A 27,958-nucleotide genomic window follows, 5' to 3' on the forward strand; every position below is an offset into this window, starting at 1 on the left:
AAAGAAAAAAACCCCGTAAACCCAAAAAGAAAAAAACAACAAAAAAAGAAAAGACATAATCATCAACACATGAAAATTAAAAGACTCTTGTTTTTATACCTTGGAGTTCATTTTGATATTTTATCATATATGTATATTTATTTATTTTTGCCAGTCCTGGGTCTTGAACTCAGGGCCTGGGTACTGTCCTTGGGCTTTCTCAAGGCCTAGTGCTCTACTACTTGAGCCATAGCACCACTTTTGGCTTTTTCTATGTATGAAGTAACCAAGGAATCAAATCCAAGTCTTCGTGAATGATAGGCAACCACTCTACCATTAGACCACGCTACTGGCCTTGATATTTTATATAAATATGAAGAGGCTTATAGACATTGTGCCTTTTTGTTTTTCTTCTTTTAGTCTCACTATGTGTGAGTATCTAGAATCCTGTGCAATTGATCATATCCTAGTGTCTTTTAGATCTATTCTGCATATAAGAGAAAACATGTGCCTGTTTGTCTCTGTGAGCTGGGCTTATCTCACTTACCGTGACTTGTTCTAGTTCCATACCTTTCTCTGCAAAGGACATTATTTTATTCTTCTTATATATACTTTAAGGTCTTCTATACTTTATCTTTTTTTCTGTTGTCTTGTACTTTTTTTCTCACCTTTGCTTTGTTTCTCCTTACTTGCTTTTTAAATTTTTGTGTAGGTATTTCTCACTAGTTTTAAAGTTACTCATTGTTCCTTTACTAGCAACACTGAAATCTTAATATATATATTCAACTTATACTCTAATGTTTAGTAATAAGCATAAGTTTAGTTAAGCATTGTAATCTCAGCTCCTATAAGTTTATATACTATCATTTTAATTTTGTTTAAAAAATCCTTAAACACACCATATAGTTTTTGTCTTATCTGGTTAGTATTTTGATAATATCTACATATTTCACCTTTTTCCATTTTTTGTGCATATGTGTTTATGCTTCAGTCCTTTCTTTCATTTTCCTTTTTTTTCCCAGTCCCGGAGCTTGAACTCAGGACCTGGACACTGTCCTTGGACACTTTTTGCTCAAGGCTAGTGCTCTGCCCCTTGAGCCACAACACCACTTTTTTTTAATATGTGGTACTGAGGAATTGAATCCAGGGCTTTGTGCATGACAGGCAAGCACTCTACTGCTAGGCCATGCTCCTGGCCCCTCAGACCTTTCTGATAGGATCACTTTTCTACTGCACTTAAAATTTTATTTAAGCACTCAGTAGGACCAAAACCCCCCCAAACTTGTTTTTCCTTTTTTATTGTGTGTTGGTATTGGTATTTGAACTTAGGACTCCATGCTCTGGTTTTCACTCTTTCACTCTTGGCCGGTGTTCTACCATTTCACACTTCTGGCTTTTTGCTGGTTATTAGGTATAAGAGTATCTCATATTTGTCTTGGCCAGGAGTTTGGCTTAATGGTAGAGTGCTTGCCTAGCATGCATGAAGACCCAGGTTTGATTCCTTGGTACCACATACATAGAAAAAAGCCAGAAGTGGTGCTGTTGTTCAAGTGGTGGAACTCTAGCCTTGAGAAAGCCCAAGGACAGTGCTTAGGCCCTGAGCTCAAGCCCAGGACTGCAAAAAAAAAAAAAAAAAGAGTACCTCGTATTTGTCTCTTTAACTGGCTTAAAACCAGGACTTTCAGGTTTTAGCCTCCTGAGTAAGCTGGATTATAGCTGTGAGATACTGGTACCAAGCAAGTTTTAATTTTTTATGAATTACTTTTTTCATCCTTCATAAAAATATTTCTCTATATAGATGTTTATTTTATATCAGCACATTGCAGGTACTAGTTCTCTATTTTCCAGGTAGAGGTAGTTTTAGCATTTCTTGTGAAGTTTAGTTTTCCTTCTTATTCTTGCCTTTTTAATGTGGCTCTTTTCTTTCTGGCTGCATTAATGATATTAATTTTTTCTTTTCTTTTGCTTATAAAAATTCAAGTATGATATTTCAGTGTGTGGGTTCTCTTTATTTTGTGTATGCTGGTTCTGGAGCTTGAACTCAGGGCGAGGGCACTGTCCCTTAGCATTTTTGCTCAAGTCTAGTGCTCTACCACTTGAGACACAGCTCCAGTTCTGGCTTTCTGGTGCTTGACTGGAAATGAGGGTCTCATGGACTTTTCCCCTGGCCTGGCTCTGAGCCACTATCTTCAAATCTCAGCCTCTTGAGTAAGTAAGATTATAGGCATGAACTACCAGGGCCTGGCAGTGGAATTCGTTAGGTTTCATAGAAATTTTGGATTAGTTATTGTAATTAGTTTTAGAAAGTCTGAAAAGAAATGGCTGAGAATGTTTCATTATCTCCTAAGCAACTCTGGATTTTTATTATTCCTTTCCACTGTTTTCCATGTCTCCCAAGATTCATGATCTGTTGCCTGGTTTTGCTGTGATGTTAGCTATTTTCCCCATTTTTCAGTTCACCGAATCTGCTTTACCGTTCTTATCAGCTGTCACATATGCCCACTGCTTCTAGTAATACATTATTTATTCATGGATGTTCTGTTTGGATCTCTGTGTGTATGTGTAGGGGAGAAAGGAAGGGAGAATGAGCGGGGAAAAGAGGGGGAAGAAGAGAGGAGGATTGGGGTTGGGTATATAGGTAGGTAGGAATTTTTTCTAAGATATATTTGTGAAGAATCAGTGAGGCCTAGGATGCAGTTGGGTTTTTCTAGAAGATTCTATGTGCTTCTTTTATTTTCCCAGAACTCTTTCTAGCCCCTTGATATTTTAGAATAAATTCTGGATTTGAGGGTTGTTTTCCTTTTTTTTTTTTTTTTTGAACAATCAAATAGTTGTAATTACCCCGTGGGTGCTGGCTCTGTGGTTTGCATTCTATGATCTTGTCCTTCCTTCCCTATCTCCAATGCCATGGCGAGGGTTGGTCTCCCATTTACTTTCCTTTAATTCATATAATTCCTTTGGAACATGGTAACTCATTTGCAGTTAACCCTCATGCTGAAGGTTGTAGCTTTTTGAAGTTGTGTCAGTGTTGTTTTTCTCTTGTTTCCAGAGGGCTATAGCCCCAAAGGGTTGATAATTGAATTTACTCTGTTTGTCAAGTGCTCCCAAAGTGAAAATCAGCTTGAGAGCACTCAGTTGACCTTTCCTTGTACCTGTCTTCATTTAACTTTTGTTCTGAAGATTCTGGGCTCTCTTTGCAATTAGTGGATACATTTAAAAGGATTTTTAACTTTATTTTTGCATTTTTATATTTTGGTGTCTTGGAGTGTGGTCTAGTTACATTAAGCAGACTGGTTTCAAATTTGCCATAAATTAGGTTGTACTTGAACTCTAAATCTTGCTTTTCTTCCAAATTCTGGGCTATAGGTAGTTGTGTACTATCATGTTCAGTGGAAGAATGAATGCTTCTTGAAATGATTTATCCAGTTTTTTTGTTCCTCCCAGCAGGAATGTTAATAAAGGTTCCTAGCTGGGCTTCAGTGGCTTAGTCCTGTGATCTTAGCTGAGATCTCAGTGGTGCAATGCTTTGTACTTAGTGAGCATTCCTATGCAGGTAGGTAAGTAGCTAGAGAGCTACGTAATAAAAACTTCTTGATTACTTAGTAAAGTAGACATGTCATTCTACCTCTGTTACAGATTGGTAAAGATAGTCTTCAAGGAAGAATCTGAAACAAATCTGGTGATTAATTGAAGGCTGGGACTTACATTCATGACTTTCGATTGGTCACATAATTCCATGTTTTTCCACCATGTTGCTTTTGCCTTTTATTTAATATTGTCAACATCTGATAGCTCCTAATTATTTGGTTTATGATGATTCTAGAGACACCCTCAGGATATAATAGCTGGGTGAAATTATTTCTAACTCAATGGAAAGAAAGATTCAGGTTCCTTAGTGACAGAAAGCAAAACATTGACTTCTGTTAACAGTAGAGGAAAAAATTGCTTTTTTTTGTATGTGTGTGAGGACTATTGCAGCATTGTGTGATAATTTTATGGTAAACTCTTAGTGATTGTTGCCTTTTTCCATCAGGTGTGTGTGTAATATAGACTGCAGTGGGTACAGTTTTAATCCTGTGTGTGCTTCTGATGGGAGTTCCTATAACAACCCCTGTTTTGTTCGAGAAGCATCTTGTATAAAGCAGGAACAGATCGACATAAGGCACCTCGGTCACTGCACAGGTAAACTCCATTCTACTCACTTAAAGATCCGCTTGGCCTGGTGTATATATGTTGTCATACCTGGTAGCATTCTGAATTTATAAAATGAAAAGCCCTCCAAACTTGATCTTTTCTAGCATGACATACTTCAGCATTTCTTTGGTTACTAACAGATTAAAAAATATATTATCTTGTCAAGATGTAAAGCATATTTCTTGGTTGTTTCTTTAGTTCCTAAGCTTACCTTTGCATGGATCCTAATGTAGATCCATCTCAATCAGCTTTTGGTGTATTTATAATTCTAAGGAGGTTTTAAATTTGATAACAGCGAAGAGTAACTTATTTTGACGTGATTACAAATAAAAACTGTTTGCCATGTATTTCTAACTTGTTTTTTCCTAGAGCATAAGAGTTTGTTTTCATGTGACCTTTTTGTGATTGTAGTTATGTACATGTGGACTACTATTGTATGCTTTTCCTGCTTACTAGTTTCACCTCTACTTTCTCCTTTCTCCCCTTGGGGTTTACTAAAGGGATATACTTTCATCAGAACTAAGGGCAAAAATTAGCAAGACAAAGTTTGGTACTTTATCTCAGTGGTGAATTATTTATGACACACTGCCTAACTGATTGCAACACCTTTGGTCTGAGCAACCAAAGAATACCCAAGACATTTCTCAGAGGCCTTCCAGGAAGGGGGTGGTGTGGGCAGGAGAGAGGAAGCCATTTCCTGACAGGGTTCTCCTGTAGGTAGATATTTGTTTTGGCTTTGATCTTGGAATATGATTTATTTTATTTCATGTGGTAGCATTTACTTCTCAGATGGGAGGAATAGCTTAGGGAAGTCCTCTTCTCTGAGGAGTCACTTATGTGCTTGCATGGAATGTCAAGTTCAGAACAGTTGGCCAAACCTAAGAATTTTAATTGGAATTCATGCAGATTTAGATGACTTCTTCCTGGTTGGGCCTTAGTTATTATTTTAGTCCCCTCAGTAATTTTCTATTCACCTCAAGCTACCCTCCCTCCCTGGGTGTTAGGGGCTGACACTTGTGCTTCCTAGCTGGTACTATGATTCTTATGTTTTCAGTCTTCCCATTCCAGATGTAGTTCCCAAATCAATAACTATTATTTGATGACACAGCTGAGATTCCATATTCATCTTAATTTAATATTTCCATGAAAACAGTGATAGGAGATAAGTCTTGAAATTACTGTTCCTTGGAGAGAAATTTAAAATAACACAGCTCAAGCCGGGCATGGTAGCTCACACCTGTAATCCTAGCTACTCAGGAGGCTGAGGATCAAGGTTCAAAGCCAGCCTGGGCACAAAAGGACCTGAGACTCTTAAGTCCAATTAACTTCTAGAAAATGGGAAGTGAGGCTTGGCTCAAGGGAAGAGTGGTAGCTTTGAGTTGAAGAGCTCAGGGACAATGCCCAGGCAGAGTTCAAACCCTATGACTCACACATACACACACACAAAATCCCAAAACAAAAACAGAACAACAAAAAACCCCACAGAGCTCAGGGTATGTGTGTTTTTGTGTTTGTTTTTTTTTTTTTCTTTTAGCTTAGACAAGAAAGACTTTTTAAAAATAGGTGAAATTTGAACTCGGAGGTCCAAATGAAATGAAACTGGTATGCAAAGAGCATATCTAGCTGGGGCGCATTGGGGTCTGAGACAGAAAAGGGGTAGTGATTTAAGAGAATGGTAGAAATCATTCTGCAGTGTAGCATGCATCAGAGCATTAAGTTTGTACATGGTAAATACATACACGATGTTACCTATCAATTTATGAAAGAGTGCTGGAAAATGTGAGTGGATAAAGAGGTAGACAGTTAAGCATGACCGGGAGTATTTGGCATACTTGGGAGTTCCACTGTGTGGCTTCCACTTCGGATCTGGTTAATTCACACTGTTTTCCTGTCACAGACACAGATGATATGAGCTTGCTGGGAAAGAAAGATGATGGACTACAATATTCACCAGATGTAAAAGGTACTGGATTATTTTTCTACATTTTGACCAACTATTGAAATATGGTCATTTATTGTTCCTAGCAGTCCTGTCATCTAAGCACTTTTCTAGTTGTGTTCTTTCTAGTAATGTACAATATGCAGTTGGTTATTAGCATTCATTGAAACAGCTAAGATGAATCTCAGTTACAGTAGTCTCATTTCTTAAAATTAGATAATTATAGATCCACATAAAAATTAGATAATTATATTGGGCTGGGAGTTTGGCCTAGTGGTTAAAGTGCTTGCCTAGTATGCACGAAGACCTGGGTTCGATTCCTTGGTACCACATACATAGAAAAAAGCCGGAAGTGGTACTGAGGCTCAAGTGATAGCCTTGAGAAAATCCAAGGACAGTGCTCAAGCCCTGAGCTCAAGCCCAGGACTGGCAAAAAAAAAAAAAAAAATTAGATAATTATAGATCCACATGAAATGTTTTCTTAAATGGCAATTCCTCTGTAAACTACTTAAAAGATTTTTTTTTTTTGCCAGTCGTGGGGTTTGAACTCAAGGCCTGAGCACTGACCTTGGACTTTTCTCAAGGCTATAGCTCTACCACTTGAGCCACACCACCACTGCCAGCTTTTTTCTATGTATATGGTACCAAGGAATTGAACCTGGGCCTTCATGCACGTTAGGCAAGCACTCTACCAGTAGGCCAAAAGATAATTTTTTAAAAGAAGAAATTATACAGAAAGATATTTCAGACTGCCTTTAAAAGAAACACTTGTGGCCAGGTGACTTGTGGCTAGGTGCCAGTGGCTCATGCCTGTAATCCCAGATATTTAGTAGTCTTAACATCTAGGTAATCATGGTTGAGGTCAGCTGATGCAGAAAGATCCATGAGATTACATCTCTGATTAACCATAATAAAAAAAAAACCAAAACAAACAACAAAAAAACACCCCCCAAAATTGAACTGGAAGCATAGATTAAGTGATCGAGTATTATCTGAAAGGGAGAAACTCAAGCCCAAATGCAAAGCCTTGAGTTTAAGTCTCAATACTGGTACACATGCGAAGATACTCTAATGTAGAATCTACTATTAACACCTTCTTCCAGGTTGATGACTCTTTTCCCTCTGCCTGGAGGTCTTTACTTCTTTCTCTGACCTCTTACTCATGTTTGTAGTCTCAGCAGGGGAAGTCATTTCCTTTTGGAGTGTATTCTTTGACTTTCAACTAAGATTAGGTGCCTTTCTTACATCCTTCCCTAGCTGAGCATTCAGTTACTTTATTATAATTGTTTTTTTGTCAGTCATGGGGCTTGAACTCTAGGCCTGGGCATGTCCCTGAGCTCTTCAGCTCAAGGCTAGTGCCCTACCCCTTGAACCACAGCACCACTTCTGGTTTTCTAGTGGTTATTGGAGATAAGAGTCGCACAGAATTTAGTGCCCGGGCTGGCTTTGCACCACGATCCCCAGATCTCAGCCTCCTGAGTAGCTAAAATTACAGGCATAAGCCACCTCACCAGGCATAATTTATTTTTACTTCATTTGTATCCCCTGTAGGCTAAGGATTCTGAGCAGACAGGATGGCAGTATCTGTTATTGTCACTTCACATCATTAAGCCTAGCAGATTAATTATAGCACATAACAGGATGCTCTACACATCAGGATGTGGCTCAAATGATAGCATCTATTGGCACAAGTCTCACATCTAGTTAAGTTAAAGAACAGGACGGAATCCAGGTCTCTTGACCATGTTCTGTTGCATGTACTTTCCCATTTGACATTTATGCACATTCTTTTGATTCTTACAACTACTGTTGTAATAAGAGTTACTGAGACTAATGGCAGAGGCGGTAATGAATCTAGGTCTAGGTCTTTGGATTGTCTTTGGACTAGATCTTTGGACTGTTTATTGCCCTATTACCAGTGAATCTTCTCCTTATTTACTTATAAAAATGAATATTTAGACAACAAAATGTGTATCTGTTAGGTGTAGTGGTGCATGTCTATAATCCTAGCACTTGAGAGGTTTAAGGTAGGAGAACTACATGCAAGTTCTAGGGAAATTGAACTATATGGCTAGACCTTGTCTCAGAAAAAGACAAGTTTAATCAGGTAGGTGGCTAATACCTGTAATCCTAGCTACTTAGCAGGCTGAGATATGAGGATCTCAGTTGGAAGCCAGCGCAGTTACGAAAGTCTGAGAGACTTTTTTAGCTCCAATAAAGAACTCAGAAAAAGCCACAAGTGGTGCTATAGCTCAAGTGGCAGAGAACTTGCCTTGAGTACAAAGAGACTCAGGGATAGTACCTGGGTTCAAGCTCCAGGACTGGCAAAATGAAGCAAAAATACCAAGTGTTATGGATTTAATTCCATAGAATGATACTCTTACTTCCAGTTAACTACAAGAAGTTGGAAGTGGAGCTGTGGTTCAAATGGTAAAGTGCTGGCCTTGAGTGGAGAAAGCTAAGCAATAGGCAACCAGTTCCTAAATTCAAGCCCTCATACCAGCACAAAAAAGAAACAAGCAAAAAAGAAATTAAAAGGAATGTTAAAAGGAATGTCCCCCGTGCGAATGATGGATGCTAATAGAAAAGATAATCTAGTACATGCTGATTTAGAGTTTGCGCTATAGTATAAAATGCATATAACTACTACTAAGGTGAAAATAATTGTCACAAAGAGAGTCTAGTTAAAAAGGGTCATGGGAAAAGAGGGATCATGTTGTTTAGGACAGTGAAGATCTGAGAAATGTCATGGAAGAGGTGGAATTTGAGTGAAGTTCTGTCTTTTGTATGTGACACACTGTTACTGAGGTTGGATTTGTGAGAACTTCTTTAGATGGAATGAGCTACTGGGTGACTGTGTACTTTTTGTATCACACACACACACACACACACACACACACACACACACACACACACACACACACACAGACCCCAGCATATGCAGCTGTTGGAGCCTGTCACCACCTGCCCAAGGGCACTGTTTACCAGAAATCTGTGCCTGGATTGTACTATGCTGAGGCTAGATCTCTGCTGTGGTTTGTGAAAGAAGCCATGCTTTATTGCAGCTTGAAAGCCTTTTTATATTCCAGTTTAAAAGTTGTCTAATTTATTTGGCCTTGGAAGCAGGTGCTTGGATTTTTTTTTTCCTTTATCCCTTACACATCTCAAAAGTTGCTTGGCAAAATCATAACTAAAAGTGATGTGCTTTGACATCTGAACCTCAATGATCACATCTAGAAAGTGCAATCTCCCTGAATCCTAAATACAAGGTTACTGAATTCATTAATGATATTGTTATTGTTACTGATAATGCCTTTTTTTTCTGATTCCAATGTTGATATCCTGACTATGCTTAAATTTCTTACCAGGTGTTTTCACATAGTTAGATGACTACATGCTATCCTTATTTTGCAGATGAAGATGCTGAAATTGAGTTTGTTGCTCATAGAAAATGAAGGTCAAAGGCAGCAGGCTTTCTGATCCAAGCCCTGGTTGCTCTTTGGAAACTCTGTGTCACAGTTATTCCAGAATTGTCTCCCCATTCCCCGCCCCCTGCTTCTTCCTTTCTGACTCCTTCAGAATGTTTTATGTACCCAACAGCTGTTACCTTGATGAACCATGCCATTTGTTCTCTTGCCTGAGTTTTCTAGAGCACTAGTTTCATGTATTTAGTTACTTAGTGAGTCTTCATTCTGTCCTTGCTTAATTGATTCAAGTTCCAGGAATTACCACAGCATGGGACACAATTGGTGTTTTAACAAATGCTTTTGGAGTGAGTGGAGATCTAAATTTGTACTCAGCTTACTATGTTCTTTCTATTGGGTCTCCTGACATTAAGCTCATATTTAAAGACATTTTTTGTATAATTGCATATTGAGTATCTTTAATAAAGAGGACAGCTCTCTTCTACAAGAGAACTGGGTTAATGTTGAACACTACTCTGAAAAGGTGGATGCAGGCTAAACCTATTCCAATACAAATGGGAGTAGGAACTTTGAACTTAAGAATACAATATTCTTGGGGCTGGGAGTTTGGCCTAGTGGTAGAGTGCTTGCCTAGCATGCATGAAGGCCTGGGTTCAATTCCTCGGTACCACATACATAGAAAATAACCGGAAGTGGTGCTAAGGCTCAAGTGGTAGAGCTCTAGCCTTGAGAAAGTCCAAGAACAGTGCTCAGGCCCTGAGCTTAAGCCTAGGACTGGCAAAAAAAAAAAGTACAATATTCTGGTATTGGGGAAGGAGATGAATAGATAGTAGGAAAGCTACCCAGAGATTTCATTTGATGAAAGGAAATTGAAAAGTATAATCCATTGTATTGTTATGATGAGTTTGTTGTTGCTGGAAGTGTTAAAGTAGAAACAGACTGTCAGTTAAACCAGATGGCTGCTGTGCACCCTTCAGTCTTAGTTCCAGAGTTTACTCATTCTGAACTTGGTCAAACTTGACTATTGTTTTGGGGTATATATTTTGGTATTCATTCCTGCTGCTCAGCTCTGGCATAGCTTTCATTATCATGGGTTTGAGCATCCATTCTTCCCTTCCCTCCATTTTCCCCTTCTGCATTTCCAAGATAAACCACTAGGCAAGGACCGAGCTATTTCTCGGCCCTTTTGCTTATTTTATTTTATGTGTGTTATTGTAGTTTGAACTTAGGGTCTTAGGATCTCCAATCATGCTCTCTGCAAGTTTTACCTAGGCTGTCCTTGGAATGCAGTCCTTTTATACTTTCTGCATCCAGCTCATTTTGTTGAGGTAGCAGGGTGGTTGGGGCTGTGGCGGGGAGAGAGGTGTCTCACTAACGTTTTCTTTTGATCAGGCTGACCTTAAACCTAAATTCTTCAGTCTCTGCCTCATGAGTAGCTAAGATTACAGGTGTAAGCTACCTTGCCTGGCTAATCTTTGATTATTTTTGAGACAAGATCTCCTTCCTTGGATTTCATGATCCTTCTGCTTCTACCACCCGTGGGCTATGTCACACCCACACAACTTTTGTTAAGCTCCTAATAGATCACCTGCCTTCTAGTTCTTTATCTTGTGTGTTAATATATAACATGCAAGATTATTGTTGTTGAATGCAGATCCGTGGTCTTGAACTCAGGGTTTTGGTGCTCTTAATCTTTTTTGCTCAAGATCGATGCTCTAGCACTTGAGCCACAGTTCCACTTCAGGCTTTTTTTGGTAGTTAGTTGGAGATAAGACTCTTACAGACTTTCCTGCCTTGGCTGTCTTTGAACCTCAATCCTCAAATTTCAGATTCCTGAGGAACTAGGATTACAAGCATGGACCACTGGCGCCCAGCTTAACCTATGGCATTATTGAGAAGTTTGCTTGTTTAAATTGTACAATTCAGTTTTTTTAAGTTAATATACTTTTATCATGGTCTTAGTTTTAAATATTTTCACCACTTCTGGAAGGAATATCACATCCATTAGCAGTTCCTTCTTCTTGGCCATCAACTTAAGCAATTATTCTCTATTGAATGTTTTTAAAGCATGCTTTTACTATGCTGTTATCCAGTACAAGTCCTTCAGTGTCTTCCTTACTTATGTGATAAAATACTTCCCAAATTGAACTCATGTTTTGCCAAATCTGGCTTCAACTTTCTTTCCCCTCTTTGATGTCTCAGGGCACCAATCATGCTATATTGAGCTATTTTTTGTTGTTGTTCTAGAGGATGTTCTGTACTGTATATCTTTCCTTTTTCCTTCCATTCTTCCTCTGTCTAAACCTATGTGTTCTAAGGCCAAACCTGAGTCCTACCTTAACTACAAATTCTCTCAAGTAATTCAGGCCTTTTCTTGGAATGTGAGCTTTCAGGATACCCAATGGCATTGAATTATATATATAAACTGCCATATGACTAAGTACCTCTTATGTGGCAACTTTCTGTGTGTAGATTCCGTAGGTCGATGATATGCTTCTTGAGGACAGGCACTGTGCATCATCCGATTTATATGTTGACTTTCCCGATTTCTTTATGTCCTCTAGCTCACCTGAGCTTATAGCTGGCTTTGCTTAGGATATTTTGTAAGTATAATGAATGACTTTGAAAGTAATGCTGAATTTTGGACTCTCAGCAAAGCTTTGAAGACTTACTAGGTATTCCTTTTTGTTTTAACTATCCTCACTGTAAATAAGATGAATAACTTTACTCTTCCATTCAGTGTTCTTGGAACAGTACTTTGTCTACTAATTTCTTGAAATCTTGTCCTTAATTTAGTTTTTTTCTTACTGGTTTCATGCAGCTTTCTCTGATAGCTTTCCGCTCTGCATTTTTCCCTGAAGTCCCCTGCTGCCTATAGGGCTTTCGTATGACCCATTAGTACATTACCACAGCTATTGAGAGGTATACCATCTTACTGTTAACATACGTTAAGGGATTTTACTATTATAGGTTGGCATGCTCTCTGTGGTGCCTTGATTGTATACCGTCCTGGCATCCAACAGGGAAAGTGCTGTGATCTGAGGTGAGGTCTTCATTCCTTGGCTCACTCATGACTTTACTGGGAGCGGAGAATGGGGTTTGTAGTTTGAAGAATTGTAGCAAGAAAAGTACATTTAAACTATTTCTCCAGCAGTGCTAACTGCTTGAGGAACATCTTCTCTTTGATTCCAAGTACCAATAAATAAAAGATTTGTTAATTAAGCCTTAGCCTCTGTTTAGAAACACAGAATAGGATGAATGTCTAGATTCTAAAGGAGCTTGCAGTTTCATGGTGCCTGAGTTAAAGCAGCAGCAGCAGCAGTAGCAGCAATAACAACAACAACAACAAATCAATCAGGTAGCAAGGCCACAGTATGATGGATGGTAAAAATATAGCTGTCAGTGCTCAGGGTCATTGCAGTCCAGAAGAGGGCTTGATTCTGTTGCCATGGAGAATTACAGTCCAGGAGCTTGAGGAGATCATAGAAACTGCTAAGGTTAGGATATGTCCTGTTTTCCTGTCTCCACTGTGTACAAGCTGAGTATTTGGCATGTAGAAAGTGTTTGGTAGATGATCACCAAATTCATCATCATCTCTATCTTGTGCCTTCCAATGTGGAAACTGTTAGCCACACATGACTACTCAGAATGCAAAGTATGTTATGAATGTGCAATGCTGGATCTTGAATATTTACTTTAAAAGAACATAAAATTCTTTAGTTTTTTATATTGCTAATATATATTGACGCATTAATATTTATTAGACAGTATTGGGTTAAAGTATTAGATGAAATTTAATTTCCCCGTTTCTTTTCTTTTTAAAATATGACTTTTAGAAAATATAAAACTACAAGTCTCCCTATTCTAGGCCTGCTCACAGCCCTCTCAGGGTCATGAAGTGATGTGACCAGCATCACAAAAGTAGCAAAGAAGTTTTTTCATTAAGCTGAGAATTTATTTATTTAATAATTTTTTATTGTAATTAATAAACAGGTTACATGATATTTGCCAGATAGAAGGTGCATTAATTCACATACATTGATACCCTTTCACATGTCTTGGTACCCATTACCCTCCCCCCTCCCCCCCCCCGTCTTGGTTTTCCCCCCTTCCCTATCAAATTTCAAATAACCAAATACAAATAAATTCAATATATCAGATAACAAAGTGAGATACTGTAACAATATGAGATACCCAAGAGACAGCAAAGGAGATAAAAGATAACATAGTACATTAAGGACAACAATCATTTATTATATGGCTTTTGTTTCAGTATCCTGGAGGTCCTTTCGATTAGCTTCCTACTATATGGCCTTATATATCAAGGTTTTGCTCTATTGCAGATCTCTGCTAGTAGAGCCCAAGGTTTCTACTGGTTATGACAAATGAGGGAAACCATTGAGCCTAAGTTCCTTTCAGTCTGGCTTATTTCACTTAATATGATTTTTTCTAAGTCTTTCCATTTCCTAACAAATGGGTCGATGTCATTTTTTCTGACAGCAGCATAGAATTCCATTGTGTACAAATACCACAACTTGTTGATCCATTCATCAACTGAGGGACACCTAGGTTGGTTCCATATCTTTGCTATGGTGAATAATGCTGCAATGAACATTGTTGTGCTAGTGGATTTAGTATGCCCTAGATTTTGGGTGGTTGGGTAAATGCCAAGTAGTGGAATTGCTGGGTCATAGGGGAGTTCTATGTTTAGCCTTTTGAGGCACTGCTATACTGCTTTCCATAGTGGTTGAAAGAGTTTGCACTCCCACCAACAGTGTGGTAGTGATCCCTCCTGGCCACATCCCCTCCAGCATCTGTTATTATTCGTTTTCCTGATCCTGGCCATTCTAACTGGAGTGAGGTGGAATCTTAGAGTTGTTTTGATTTGCATTTCTTTTATGACCAGAGATGTTGAGCATTTCTTCATGTGCCTATATGCCATTTTTGTTTCTTCTTCAGAGAAGACTCTCTTGAGAATTTATATGTTGAATCCCTGACTTCTAGTTCCCACTCTTTCTAGACATAAATTAGTACAATGTAAGTACATACATTTTGAGCTCAAGTGGTATCCTTCTGTTTTTGTTAGGGGTGATATGTCACTGAACTTAATAATCATTGAAGTTTTTGTGTGTCCATGAGTGAATTTTGCTCTCTAGGAAGCATGCAGTTTGAGCTTTGTTTTCTTCGCACCTCTATTGCTATTGCTACTCTCTGTTTACCTTTTTTTTTTTTGCCAGTCCTGGGCCTTGAACTCAGGGCCTGAGCACTGTCCTTGGGCTTTCTCACAGCTAGAGCTCTACCACTTGAGCAACAGCACCACTTCCAGTTTTTTTTTCTTTGTATGTGGTACTGAGGAATCGAACCCGGATCTTCATGTGTGCTAGGCAAGTATTCTAACCACTAGGCCAAATGCCCGGCCTTCTGTTTATCTTCTTTTCCCACATCCATACATATATATGCAGCCTTCTAGTTCATCCTTCTCAGTTTCTACAAACTTTCAGAATTTATTAACACATTTTTGTCTTAGGGAAATAACACATTTTTGTCTTAGGGAAATAAGTCCTTTGCTGTTACAGGATACACACTATATAAACAGATAGCTGGTTGTTTTATTTTGTCTGCTGTGGGGCTTAAACTCAGGGCATGGACACTTTTTGCTCAAGCCTCGTGCTCTATCACTTTGAGCCACAGTGGCACTTTTCTGCCTGGGCTTTGAAGTGTGATCCTCCAATCTCAGCCTCCTGAGTAACTAGGATTACATGTGTGAACTGCCAGTGCTAGCCAGGCGTGCAGATCCTTTGCTTTCTTTGGCTTTTTTTTTTCTTCCTTTCTGTATAGCAGTCATATATAGTGTTCACATCCTGCAAATATTTTTAAATACTTTGAACTTAGCTCACCTGCTGTGTTAGTGGCATAATGGAAATTGGAAGGAAGCTTGGATCTTACTCAACCACCTGTCTTACTGATTAATCTCTCCTTTCTAAATTGCCCAGCAGGTGATTTGCAAGGAGTAAATGTATTTGCTGTTTCAGAACCTTTGAAAAGTACCGTTTTTTTCAGTTTGCTTTTCACTATTCAATGACCTGGTTTATGTTCTTTTAAGATGCTAGTGATCAAAGAGAAGATGTTTATATTGGGAGCCACATGCCTTGCCCTGAAAACCTCAATGGTTACTGCATCCATGGGAAATGTGAATTCATCTATTCCACTCAGAAGGCTTCATGTAGGTAAGTCAATGATTTCTTTTTCCATCGTCAGTCACTGCTTTATAGAAGACAAATGTGAGCAGGATAATACCAAAAACTAATATTTATCTACAATAGATATAGCAGCCATCTCTACTGCTTCATAGAAAGTTACTTCAGGAAATATGCAAAACAAAAAACATGTATTTTGTTAGGGGTTTGAGATTATGAGCTCAGCATCTTTAAGGTAATGTGACCCCCCCCTCTCTATATATAAAATAAACATACCACATTGCCATACTATTTTGGTCTTTTAGGCAATCTGTCACAAGCAAAGTGGTTGGGGGACCGAGGAATATATTAAGAATAGGGAACTTGTAACTCAAATAAAACGTTAAAATAGATTTCTAAAAATAAGGAAAGGGGAATCAAGAACCAGGTGTGAATGGAGAGAAGTGGAAAGGGTGTAAATCTTTTCTGCTTCCAGAGAAGTTATGTAACTTGTTCAAGGTCAAAAGCAACTTAGAAATAGAAACAGAGAGAGAGCGCGCAATCTCAGATTTCCTGATACCCAGTTGACCATCTTGGTGCTTTTGCTGCTGTGTCTTTGTTGACTGGCACTACTTCTTGGGGCTGCCAGGCTCTTCCTCTGCCTTGGGTTGGTCTGGTCAGCCAGGTTGGGTTTTCATTGCACCTTGACAGTCATCCTATTGCTCCCTCCGGCCACTGTGAACTCGCCAGAGTCCTTTTTCCTTCTGTTGTAACATCAAAAGATGGAAAGAGATTTCTTATTCCCTCCCTTTCCTTCTGCATAAAAACAAAACCACTGTTATTCATTAAAGATTAATTAATATTTTGGTAAGCCTTTGATATTTTCTTGGAGAGAAGAGGAGAGACAAGGGACATGGCCTTCCCACTTTAAAAAAAAATACAGCTGTATAAAAGTACAGGCCAAGTAAGAAACCAAATCATAACAACGGAGTCCTCATGTTTATCCCATATTGGTGTAGATATCTTGGTAGAAGTTCAGATCCTGTTTCCTCCTAGGATAGGCTGCCTTGAAGACTGCTACAAGTAGGGTGGGAGAGAATATTAAGAGTATATGATGTCAGGCAATCTTGTAGTATTCTAATTGTAAGAGAATTTGAATGAAACTGGTCATGGTAGTACAGGCCTGTTATCCAGCTATCAAGATAGCAGAGACAGAAGGATTAAGAGTTTTAAGGCCAGCCTAGACAAAGTTAGTGAGACCTCATCTCAAGGCAAACTAAAAGTGAAAGGATTAGGGGTTTTGGCCTACTTGGTAGAGCCTTTGTCTAGCCAGTATGAAGTCCTGGGTTCAGATCCCAGTACCTCAAAAATTTTTGTTTTTAGTTGAAAGGTAGGATACCTAAAGGTACACTGACTTAGTTAATTATTGGCTCTGTATCCTTTGGCAGATACTTATCATGTTTGAGCATTATTTTCTTCATTAAAAAATATAATAGCAATAGCAACTATTTCATGTTGGTAAAATTAAAATGAAGTATATGTAAAGGGTTTACTACACAGTATCTGGTGTGTATTTACAAAATGGTAGTTGGTACTAGACTGTATCCCCATTATATCAAGAACTCTGTGTACCAGTACTGGTACTCTTGCTCAGTTTTTTTCCCTCTCAACTGACACCATAACACTTGAGCCCATAGCTCCACTTCTGGCTTTTAGCTGTTTAATTGGATATAAGAATCTCTTAGATTTGTTTGCTGGGCCTGGCTTCAAACCTCAATTCTCAGTCTCAGTCTCCTGAGTAGCTAGAATTATAGTCATGAGCCTCCTGTGCCCAGCTATCTCAGGGACTGTTAATAAGTTTAGGAACCAGTCTTCCCAGTATGTATTGTAAGACCTTGCCCAGGAGGTTCTTAGTAAATATTTTTTGTGATTATTGAGTTTTTCCCTCCCCAGACCAGGGGAATTTAGGTGCTAAAGAACTTTTTTCCTGCACATTTAAAACTCCTATCTGGCCTTTTGCTTTTGTTAGTGAGCCTACAGTGTCACACTTGTAGTGTATAGCCAGTAATGAAAAACCTCAGCCACAGTTTCCCTGCTACATTAAAGGCTATCATAATCCCCCCATGGGCTTGTTTACGTGTTTATTGTTTCCTTTATATAGAATTCTGCCCCAGGGGCATTGAACTTGACTGTGACAGGGACTTTGGATACTGGCTTCAAAGAACATACTTTTATACTTTCCACCTACAAAAAAGTAGTTCTAAGAGACATGGTCTCTTAAAAAAGATGAGATGAGCCAGTTGCCAGTGGCTCACGCCTATAACCTTAACTATTTAGGAGGCTGAGATCTAAAGATTGCAGTTCCAAGCCAGCCTGGGAAAGAAAGTCAGTGAGACGCTTATCTCCATTAACCACCAAAAAGTGGGAAGTAGAGTTATGGCTAGAAACTACCCTTGAGCAAAAAGAAGCTCAGAGACAACACCTAAGCCTTGAGTTCAAGCCCCAGGACTGGCACACCCACAAAAATGACATGAAAAATAACTGTCCTACAAAGATATACATGAGATGATTTGAGACTTTCGGAGAATCACTTCATGTTGGGCTCATGTTGGGGTTGTTCCTGTAATCCTAGCTATTAGAGAAGCAAAGACCAAGAGGACATAGTATGAAAAAAGTTTGGAAGACCGTGTTTTAACCAATAAAAGCTGGACATGATGTTTCAAGTCTGTCATCCAGCGACATGGGAAATGTAAGTAGGAGGATTTCAGTCCAGGCTGGCCAGGCCTGGAGATCCTATTTAAAAAAGGATCCTGGAGATCCTATTAAAAAACATAAAAGTAGGGCTAGGAGTTTGGCCTAGTGGTAGAGTGCTTGCCTAGCATGCTTGAAGATCCGGGTTCAATTCCTCGGTACCACATACATAGAAAAAAGCCAGAAATGGTGCTGTGGCTCAAGTGGTAGAGCTGTAGCCTTGAGAGAGCCCAATGACAGTGCTCAGGCCCTGAATTCAAGCCCCAAGATTGGCTAAATAAATAAATAAAAGTAAAGTAAAACAGTCTGCAGGGCCTGGCTGAATTCAAATGCCATTACCACCAAAAAAGCAAGAAAAGCACCTTTTTTTCCTGGTCATTAGTAGGGCTTGAACTCTGGGCCTCGGTCCTATCCCTTAGGTCTTCAGCTCAAGGCTGTTGCTTTTACCACTTGAGCCACAGAGCCACTTCCGGTTTCCTGAAGAGTCTCATGGACTTTCTTAGTTACATATTTCTACCCCAGCAGGTCTAGTGTATTGATCCTGTTGTCTTTTTGGTGCCTTTCACCTGTTAGAGTCATGATGATTATTTGCTTTTACTGATCCTCTGTATGTGTCTCTGCCTTGGTTCATTCAAGGTTCCCACCCACTACATGTGGATCGCCATACAGCTGCACACGGCTGCAGTTGGAAAGTGCTCCACCATGTTAACTCGTCTCACCAGCCTGTATTCACGGGTCCTCAAAGAGGGGCCCACCTTGCTTCCAGGCATCCCTGAATAACTGTGGTGGGTGCATTTGTCTCCCTGGTCTCTTGAGTGCCTCCTGTTTACCCTGCCTCCTCGAGTTGTCAGAATCTCTTCCCTGGCCTCATTCTCTGCTGAGTATTCTGTTTTTGGGGTCTCTGTGAACTCCCTGGATTGGAAGAGAATGGTCATTGTGTCACTATCATCTACTAGCCAGTCTCTTTTTCCTTTGTATTGCACAGCTTGATGATATGCACAATTATATGTCTTCATATATTTTAAAACCTATTTCTTTCCTAAGGGGGAAGATACCCTCCTTACTATGATTTTATTTATCTGCATGCCTTTCTTTTGTAGAAATGGAAAGAGTTGTTTCTGAACTATCTCTAGTTTTTACTCTCCATCCCTTTCGAACCCTCCCCAGCAAGCTATTGTCCCCAGTACCTGACAATAGTCAATTTATGATTGCGAACTTACTTTATAATGGTCAGAAGTGTTTGTCACAATTGATGACACTCTCCTGTGTGCTGTGCATTCTTGTCTTGGCATCTAGGACTACAGTTTACTCTCCTGAGTTTTCTATCTTGCTGGGTATTCCAGTCTTCTTGACTAGTCGTACTAGTCCTTAGCAATGCAGTCTAGTTACAGGGCTATACGTATGTGACATATGCTGATGGCTCCTAACTAAATCCCTGTTTCCTCTCACGAACCTGAGATTAAGACACATCTGCCTCATTTCCATTTCCATTAGGTATCTTACATCTTCCACCTTTGTCTCAACAGAATTAAAGCTGATTTCCAGATCTGTTTTCTCTCCCTCCCTTAACATGCTCCCCTGAACCCTTTTCTGTCTCAGTGGATACAAACTCCATCTCTTCAGTGATGTACAAAAAATGCCACTGATATATTTTTGACTTCTCTTCCTCATGCTCTCCATATCCAGTTACTTGGAAAATCTCATTAGCTCTTTAATTTCACAATACATCCAGAATTTTATTATTTGTCATGTTGTCACTGCTACTCCTTCAGGCCAAACATTTTTCTCCCATCCTCTCTCTGGAATTGTCCTAACGGCCACCTTGATGCTATCTTACAGGCTGTGGTGAACATAACAGCCAAAATGAGCCATTAAAAATAAAAATTAGTTAATGTCATTCCTCTGATAAAATCTGCCACTGGCTTCTCCATCTCAGTAAGTGCAGAGGAATCTACTCAGTTTGGTCCATTCCTCTCTGTCTTGCTTGCTCTCTTCTTGTCTGCTTCACTCTAGGTACACATACCATGGGAGGGTCCCGTCCCCCCCCCCCCCCCACCAAATGGCTCTTCTTTGGCCTGGCAACTCTCCTGCCAGTTGTCTGGGTGATAGCAAACTCAACTCCTTTGAATCTCTATTCCCTTTCCATCCCCTCCTCCTCCTCCTCCTCTTCCTCCTCTTCCTCCTCTTCCTCCTCCTCCTCCTCTTCCTCCTCTTCCTCTTCCTCTTCCTCTTCCTCTTCCTCCTCTTCCTCCTGCTTCTCTTCCTCCCCCCCCACTCCACCCCACCAAGGCCTCATACATGCTAGATGGCCATTCTATCAACTGAACTACATCTTTAGATTCCCAGAGTTGTTTGGTTTTTATTTAAAATTACAATCTTTTTTTTTTCCCCTAGCCTATACACATCACTCATGTTTCTCCTTAACAAACAGCACATCTCTCTCCCCCTTTCCCATTCCCCATCCTTCTCCCTCTCCCTCTCCCTCTCTCCCCATCTCTCCCAGTGGGTAAGTGAATGAATCAGAAGCCATGAGAGTGAATGAGATTGCCCTGTGGAGGGTATGAGAGATGAAAGAAGTAGAAGGTGATGGCTTGATCCCTGAATCTGCCTTTTATAATGGAGGGAGAAATAACAACTTCACACTTGGTGCTGTAGTTTAATTTGGAGATCATGAAAGTTAGCTGCAAAAACAAATACCTAGGGAACATCACCTAAATGATGTACGACCTACAGATTCTTCTTGATATTCTGATTTTAATACTTGGATTAATCTAAGCTGTGTAAGAGCTGCTTATCTGGGGGCATTGCTATGGTTCTTTCTGGAACTGTTTTGATTTGACTGAGCTTTAACTTTAGGCCATTAGCATACCACAAAGTCCTCTGGAAGTTGTGTTGTTGAGGATGATGTTCTGTATGTGAGAAGGTCTTCCCTTTAAATGAGGATTAATGAGAGAGGTAGTTCCCTTGAATTTAATAATAGTAGTAACTGTGTGTCCTTTCAATCAAGGCTTGTGGTTTTGTTTTATGGAGATTGTTTTCTGTGTTGGTGATTGATCCGTTCTCTGTCTATCCGTTTTTCTTTCCTTCAGTGCTTTCAATACAGTACCACCACAATCAATTTTTAGCACATTTCATTACAAGAAGAAATCCCATGTCCTTTTTATTTCTGGTTTACTTCAGCTCCAGGCAGCTACTAATCATATTTTCTTCAATAGATTTATTTATTCTGGGCATTTCACATAAATGGAATCATAAATAGTCTTCTAGGCCTCGCTTTTTCACTCCGTATATTTTAAGGGCTCGTCTGTATTGTGTCCTTTTTGTTTTTTAATGGCTAAGTAATATTTTGCTACATAGATAACCACATTTTTAAATAGTCACCAATGGATGTATATATGAGTTGTTTACATGATTTGGGTATTATGAGTGATGCACCTGTGAACAATTGCATGTTTAAAAAATGTTTTATTTATTTATTTTTATTGGCAGGGTAATGTATAGAAGGTTACAGTTATATTCACCAGATAGTAGGTACATTACTTCTCATACACTAATACCCCTTCTCATGTTTTTGTCCCCATTTTCCTCCCCGCCCCCTCCCAATCATCTTGTTTTTCCCCCCTTCCTTTTCCTATATAATTGCAAGTTTTAACGTGAGCATATATTTAATTAATTAATTAATTTATTTATTTAATGCCAGTCCTGGTGCTTGAATTCAGGGTCTGGGCACTATCCCCAAGCTTTTTGCTCAAGGCTAATGCTCTACTACTTGAGTTACAGCACCACTTCTGGCTTTTTCTGTGTACATGGTAACCAAGGAATTGAACCCAGGGCTTCATGCATACTAGGCAAGCATTCTACCAGTAGGCCAAACTCCTGGCCTCTTTAAAAATTGTTTTTCCAGTCCTGGGGCTTGAACTTGGGGCCTGAGCACTGTCCTTGGGCTTTCTCAAGGCTAGCACCTTACCACTTGATCCACAGCACCTCTTCTGGCTTTTTCTAAGTATATGGTACCGAGGAATTGAATCCTGGTTTTTGTCCATGGTAGGCAAGCACTCTATCACTAGGCCAAACTCTCAGCCCAGAGCATATGTTTTAATTTCATTTGGATAAATGCTTAGGGGTAGAATTGCTGGGCCAATTGTAATTCTGTGTTTGACTGTTTAAGGAATGCCAAACTGTCTTCAAAGTAAAATTTGCAAAGGTTTTTTTTTTTTTTTTAATTTTGTTGGCTGTCTTTTATTTCCTTCTTAAAGTCTCTAAGCACAGAAGATCTTAATTTTTATTTAGTCTAGTTTTCATTTAGTCTAGTTTTCATCTTTGTTGTATTTATTTTTACATTTGGTATCATATATATGAAATCACTGCCAAACATAAGATCACAAAAATTTATTCCTATGCTGTTTATTTCTATGGGTTTTATAGCTTTAATGCTTACAGATTAAGTAGGGGTGTTGTGATGAGAGTTCATTCCTCATTTTTGGAAGAATCAATTCCCCATTTAACTGTATTCACAGCCTTGTCCAAGAATCAGTTGCCCATCAATCTATGGGTTTAGTTCTGTTTTGTGTCCTGTATATCTGCCCTGCTGCTTATTTTGTCTTGTGTGCTGGGACATTTAAGGCCAATGTGAAGCCTCCAGGAAAGTGTTCAAGAGCCTTAGGGTCTAAGTTGGTTGATTCACCTGTTTCTGTTAGCTTACATTTCTCCTCTGTCATTGTTACATGCGTTTTATGATAAACTACTTCCAGTGACAAGGTCTGTCACATTAACAGATACACTCCCTCACATGTATTATGAATCTGTTCCAACTGAAGTCTGCTTCATTCATTTATGCATTTTTATCAGCTCAAAATGCATTTTTGCTGTCAAATACCTAAATGTTGCCTCTCTTGTCTGTGAATCAGCAGCAGCTATGATAATACTTTTGTATTTACTTTCATTTGGAATTCATGTAACATACAAGATTAGCACAAACTTGACTCCTGATTGTCAGCTATAACTTACTTTCCTCTGCACCGCATGTTAAATGTTTAGTTTGTACACTGAAAAATGTCTTGATATAATTTGGGGTTGTGTTCATAGAACTGTAAACATTTACACCATTTTATTCAGTGGTCTCATTTCCAGGTATGTAGTCTAAGGGATACTCTGTGAATGTATGAGATATTTATCACATCTAAATTTTAATTATGAAAATGTGAAAATAGCTGATGTAGTTCAGAAAGGGGAATTGTATGTTAGCTTTGTTATAGTCACTGGATGGGATATTGTGACTCTGCTTTAAAATGATGATGATATCTCCTTTGCTGTCCCTTGGGTATCTCATATTGTTACAGTATCTCACTTTGTTATCTGATACATTGAATTTATTTGTATTTGGTTATTTGAAATTTGATAGGGAAGGGGGAAAACCAAGATGGGGGTGGGGGGAGGGTAATGGGTACCAAGACATATGAAAGGGTATCAATGTAAGTGAATTAATGCACCTTCTATCTGGCAAATATCATGTAACCCTTTTATTAATTACAATAAAAATATATTAAAAAATAGAATGATGATGATAAAGGCAGATTAGCAACTCTACTGTGGTTTAACGTGGTAAGAAGGCATGTGAAAAATATTGGAAAACCAGGTGAAAACCAGGTGCTGGTGGTTCATACCTGTAATCGTTGCTATTCAGGGGGCTCAATTTTTAATCACATTTCATGAATTCTGATTTTACAACTTTAATAAGCTAAATCAGGTAGTTTCATTTTTTTAATCATTTCAATCCTGCAGTTCAGAATAAAAGCCCTACTCTGTGTTTTCCCCCAGCCAGTAGGGTCAAACAGCAATGTGTTTGTATTCTAGAACTTTGTTTTCTTTAATATTTGACTATTTACAATAAAAGGGGAGAGGATGCCTGGGATAAAAGACTGATGGATACAGTTTTGCTTTTTCTGCAAAAAATACATGTTTATAATATGGACATTTAAAAGGGCTTATATCCTATATTTCATGTATATTCAGTTTGGGTTTATATCCTTGTTATTTTAAAAGACCCTGAAACTATTTGCTGGTGGCTCAGGCTTCTAATCCTACCCACACTGGAGGATGAGGTCTGAGAATCATTATGTGAAGCCGGCCTGAGCAGAAAGCCTGTGAAATTGTTATGATTAATTAACTACCAAAAAACTAGAAATAGAATCAAGTGGTAGAGCACTAGCCTTTAGTATGAAAGCTCAGGGACAGCTTGTAGGCTACGAGTTCAAGCCCCAGGTCGGGGATGCGTATTACCGTGTGCGCGTGCGCACGCGCACACACACACACACACACACACACACACACACACACACACACACCTGTAAGAAAATATATTTAATGTTTTTCCTCCCAGATGACTGCAAAGTGATTTTCTGTTCCTGTTTAAATTTTGTTTTCCTTTTGTATCTTTTATTTTAGAGATTTTATAGTATGAAAATGTGTAATTCTCATGGGAATTTTTTTTTTCTTTCTCCAGATGTGAATCTGGCTACACGGGACAGTATTGTGAAAAAACAGACTTTAGCATTCTCTATGTAGTGCCAAGTAGGCAGAAGCTCACTCATGTTCTTATCGCAGCCATCATTGGAGCTGTGCAGATTGCCATTATAGTAGCAATTGTCATGTGCATAACAAGGTAGGTAATGATGTAAAAACTGCTTTAAGCTAGAAGTGGGTGGCTGTTGAATTAGCAAAAAACCTTGAGGTATATACAAGGTGAGAGGGGCCTGAAGTCTACTAATCTACTAGGGAGAAATCCTACAGTCCATTTTCTGATGTTTCAATGTAATTCTGACCTCTCCTTGACTTTAGAATACTGGTAAGAACTCATTTGTGAGGCAAGAGACAGGCACAGAGAGTATGAGAATAGTCAGTGGACTAAAGGAATTTAGAGATCTTAGTACTGCAGAGTAGTGGCACTGTATTCAGGGACAGTCATGTTAGTAGCAGAGTTTCTAGAATGTTCTTCACTTACACAGAAAAACCATGTTTTTTTTTTTTTTTTTTTTTTTGCCAGTCCTGGGCTTGAGCTCAGGGCCTGAGCACTGTCCTTGGACTTTCTCAAGGCTAGAGTTCTACCACTTGAGAAAAGCCATGTTTTAAGCCCTGCACAACTGTAATGTGTTTCATGCTCTGACAATTTACTTTTATTGCCTGTTGATAAAGGAGAACTACTTTTCTATCTCATTGTCTTCTTGCCATTGTTTCATATTCTAGATTTCATATTGTTTTCATATTCTAGTGACAACTAACAGACTTTAAGATTTTTGCATTGTAAATAAAGCCATTTGCTGTAAACGAAAGAATTAATTGGAAATGTAATTGGCATAAAATGTTTTTCTAAGCCGTGTGGAGTTGTGTGTCAAACTAAACTATACCTGAGAAAAATCAGAGCAGAGGTCATGGCACTTCCCAGGCTCGTGTATTTTCTTTTTTTTTTTTTTTTTTTACCAGTCCTGGGCTTAAGTTCAGGGCCAGAGGATTTTCCTTGGATTTTTCTCAAGGCTAGAGCTCTACCACTTGAGCCTCAGCACCACTTCTGGCTTTTCCTAAGTATGTGGTACCAAGGAATCGAACCCGGGTCTTCATGCATGCTAGGCAAGCACTCTACCACTAGGCCAAACTCCCGGCCCCTCTTTTTACTTCTGTAAGGTCTTGCTCAACTGTTCTCTAGGTACCATGCTTGAACTGTCTGCATTTTTTTTTCTGGGCAGAGCATTGGATCATATCAAAGACAGACATTGGCATGTTATCTTGGATGTATGTCTTTTCTGTCCAAGTCTAGTTAAGAAGCTGGACTTTTGGTAGTCATAACCATCTGCAGCTAATAGGATAAATCTAGAAATGATAAAAAATGTTTTCTGAGTAATGGATATTTTTCAAGCACTAAAGTGGAAGCAACTGAGATTCATTTCATGGTTGCCTTAATCATTCCACTGTCCATGAAATCATCAAGGGCCAGATTAGTAGTGAAGCATGTTGGGAAATAGGTTTGCCATGTTTGACTGGCATGGAAAGCAGGTGCCAAACTTCATTTTTGTTTCAGATTTCAAACAAAGGAGTGACTTAGCAGAGAGAATTTTTCTAGAGCATTAATTGAAGGGTCATATATGAAATGAGATGAGAGAGAAAGAAAAATATTTGGGGCTAGAAGATTGTACAGTGCTCAGAGGATCATAGGATAGGAGCATTGAGAAGCAGCTTTGAGTTTAATCTTCTCCTCAGAGGAGACTGGCTTCTTAGGTGAAGTGAGAGGAAGCTAGCCTCCTCAGTTTAAAAGTATCTTGCCCAAAGTTAAACAGTTAGGCAAATGCTTTTCCAGCCTAATCCAGATCTAGCCTTTTCCCCACTGTGTATTTCTGCTCTGAGTGTTCCCTAATCATCCGCAGCTACTAACATCACCTGGCCAGTGTTCACTAAGCCCTTTGGCTGCCTTCCCAGCCGCTTGGATCCCAACACGACAGTGTCTTCACTGTGGATGACCTCTGGGACTGAAGGGTTATCTGAGTGTATTAATTACAGATTCCTCCTTGAGGCAGATTCCTCCCTACCCAGACAGCCTTGCTGTCTTGTATTTGGAATGTTATAATTATGTCCATGGACTTACCATCATTACATTTTTAGGAATGCCTCTCCCACACAGTCCATTACAGGACAGCTGTTGTGGTTGCTGTTGCTTGTGAAGAATTTTCTCTTAAAAGGATATTCCCACTGACCTGCTCATCAAATCTCTGAATCACATTTTCTTCTTGGATGCTGACAGTCTTTTTTTTGCATGTGTTTAGACTCATGGATCACAGATTGGCAGGGTATCAATCCTTGCTATACTTCCTTCATCTTGTAGAGAAAAAAAGCCATGCCTTCAGGAAGGCTGGAACTTTTCCAAAGGTTTAGTTAGTTAGGGATATGTGGTTCAGGCCTAGATGACCTCTTAACTGATTTCCTCATTTAAGAAATGGCTGTGATTGCAGCTCTGCCTTCCTCAAAAATTTTTATGATGATTAGTGAAAACATCTTTTGAAGACCATCCATGAAGTAGAAATATCACGTCTTTTTTTTTTTTTTTTGGTCAGTCCTGGGCTTGAACTCAGGACCTGAGCACTGTCCTTTGGATTTCTCAAGGCTAGAGCTCTCCCACTTGAGCCATAGCACCACTTGTGGCTTTTTCTTTGTATGTGGTACCGAGGAATTGAACGTGGGTCTTTGTGCATGCTAGGCAAGCACTCTACTACTAGGCCAAACTCCCAGCCTATCAAGTCTTTTAAAGGCAAAGCAGTCTTCTTGGGAACTGGATAACAATTAAAAATAAAAATAAAAATAAACTAGAGTATAGGAACTCTGGTGTTCTACATTTTAGTTCCTACTCTACTACATTACACTCGTGTTTCCTATTGAGGTTGCATAGTTAGTTATTAATAGGACTCAAACTCGGAATTTTACCAGAATGTATCTCAGCCTCTTTACTTTGT

The 27,958-nt window shown here is 39.1% G+C and overlaps 1 protein-coding gene across 2 annotated transcripts in view; it reads left to right on the plus strand.

Moving 5' to 3' along the window:
• LOC150065692 (myb/SANT-like DNA-binding domain-containing protein 3) overlaps window positions 1-27,958 on the plus strand; it is a 129,562-nt gene that overhangs the window by 100,746 nt on the left and 858 nt on the right. For both annotated transcript variants that reach the window (XM_090330334.1, XM_090330335.1), the window contains 4 exons: window positions 4,013-4,161; window positions 6,071-6,136; window positions 15,641-15,764; window positions 24,967-25,125. In XM_090330334.1, coding sequence (XP_090186460.1) covers window positions 4,013-4,161; window positions 6,071-6,136; window positions 15,641-15,764; window positions 24,967-25,125 — 498 coding nt within the window. The remainder of the gene's footprint in view (window positions 1-4,012; window positions 4,162-6,070; window positions 6,137-15,640; window positions 15,765-24,966; window positions 25,126-27,958) is intronic.

This window comes from Megascapheus bottae, chromosome 3, assembly GCF_031878675.1.
Source record: "Megascapheus bottae isolate mThoBot1 chromosome 3, mThoBot2.hap1, whole genome shotgun sequence".
Classification (NCBI taxonomy): Eukaryota; Metazoa; Chordata; class Mammalia; order Rodentia; family Geomyidae; genus Megascapheus; species Megascapheus bottae.